Genomic DNA, 1865 nt, shown 5'->3' with positions numbered 1-1865 from the left:
GGCATGCAAGAATTATAGTGTTACTCATTCTATCCAAGTCAAGCACTTTGTTTGTTGTTGTTCCTGCAATATTTATGTTAAAGAATATATTGTTAACATGTTGCAAATGAATGTATACCTAATACAAGGATGCTCTTGTATAAAATATTCATAAATGCCTTCAGATGCTTCAAATTAATCCTTCATCTTTGGAATATGCGGAGGATATAGTCATGTTCAAAACAGATGCTATGAATAGCAGAAGAGGACGGCAATAACTCTAGAAAGATTGTTTTATTGAACGGCAAGGAAAAAGAATTTGGGAAAGACTTGGTCCCCTCTTGATTGTTTTGTTTGATAGAACACAGCAAATTCTTATGCGAATTTCTTCTGAATGTAATCCACAACTTCCTGTGTGATGCGGAAGGCCTTGGCCAATACGGAATCTGGGAGAGGAGGATCCGCTGCAAACAGAGAGTTGGCGATTGTCTGAACTCCCGGAAGCTGGCTGCTCAATGCAGATATGGCCACCGCATTTTCATGCCCCACATTCTGCTGGAAATGCACAAGTGCCTTTGGAAACACAAACACATCTCCCTTCTCCAACGTTTTGCTGAAAAACTTGTTGTTGGTGTCAATGAAACCCACAAGAAGCTGGCCTTCCAGTAAAACAAGAACTTCGGTGGCTCTTGGGTGTGTGTGAGGAGGATTTATTCCACCCACTGCGTAGTCGATGCGGACCAACGATATTCCCAACGTATTGAGGCCTGGTATCTGTTTAACGTTCGCCATCGTTACGTTGGAGCCCACATCATTGTCGGTGTTCCCTGCCTGCCCAAGTCCCCGGAAGAAGAAGTCGTCTGCTGAAACTTGCATTGGGTCTTTGCAAACGAACCCGTTCACCAAAACTGTTTAAAGCAAAATCAAATCAATCTATTACTAACTCGACTCGTCTAATAAGCAAATCATTACCATTGTTTATGTATAAAGTTTTTTACTCACCTTTGCTTTCCTCATCTGCAACGCAGAAATCTTGCAAGGGATCGGAATCCCCTGCCATGACCCTGTCGCTGTAACAACATATCAACAGAAAAAGTCCCAGTGTGAAGTAAATCATTCGGTTAGCCATTATAATAGAAACGCAGATAGTACAAGAGCTCAGAAGGATATGAATGTGTGTTACAAGCCCATTACAAGCTTTATATAGCCCAAACCTTATGACTAATTCATCTTCACTCCGTATATTAAATCACCAATCCTTGTAATATTATAATAATATACTTCCAGAGTTGTTGCTCTTTTCGATACGTCAGAGTAAGTCTTGCTGCAGCATATGGCTATCTCACCTGCTACCGCAGATGTATTCTCACCATTCTTTCATTATCGTTGAAATTTTCTATCTTCTGCTGCATATGCTTATCTGAAGATCAGCTTACCTCCTGCCTTAGACGTATTCTTCCTCATATTCTCGCCACCGCCATTAATTTAGTAATGTGGAAACGATTAGACTTTATTGGAGCGATGGCCTTCTTCAAAGGAACTAATATATACATTTTTCTCAGCCGTCTCAGAATTGGTAAAAGAGGAAATTTTCTTGGATGTTGACACAAACACCGTCCATGCATGCTTTATATTGCGTCTTTCTTGAAAACCTTTTTACGCTCGGGTAGGATAATCTCAGTTTTATTATAAAAATATACGTGTTATATTCGTGAGCCTTTAAAACAAAGAATAGTTCTAAATTATCATTAATATTTTTGGTTTATAATATTAAGGATTCATGTTAATTATAGAGTTTGGTTGCGAGAATTTAAATAAATAAATAAGAGAATGGGTTGTTTTGTGATTGAAAGGATGAACTTGGTGTACAAGGCAAATTCATCGTG

At 38.9% G+C, this 1865-nt stretch overlaps 1 protein-coding gene across 1 annotated transcript; it reads right to left on the bottom strand.

The window, feature by feature from the left end:
- Window positions 1-354: 354 nt before the first annotated feature.
- LOC131865838 (putative germin-like protein 2-3) lies at window positions 355-1039 on the bottom strand. The gene is made up of 2 exons (XM_059215388.1): window positions 982-1039; window positions 355-887 (listed from the first exon to the last, which is right to left on the bottom strand). The coding sequence occupies exons 1-2, from the start codon at window positions 1037-1039 to the stop codon at window positions 355-357; spliced, it is 591 nt and encodes a 196-aa protein (XP_059071371.1).
- Window positions 1040-1865: the final 826 nt, after the last annotated feature.

The sequence above is a fragment of the Cryptomeria japonica genome, unplaced genomic scaffold (assembly GCF_030272615.1).
Source record: "Cryptomeria japonica unplaced genomic scaffold, Sugi_1.0 HiC_scaffold_123, whole genome shotgun sequence".
NCBI classification, from domain to species: Eukaryota; Viridiplantae; Streptophyta; class Pinopsida; order Cupressales; family Cupressaceae; genus Cryptomeria; species Cryptomeria japonica.
Note: the sequence above shows the minus strand (reverse complement) of the source record. Positions and strands in the feature narration are given on the sequence as shown.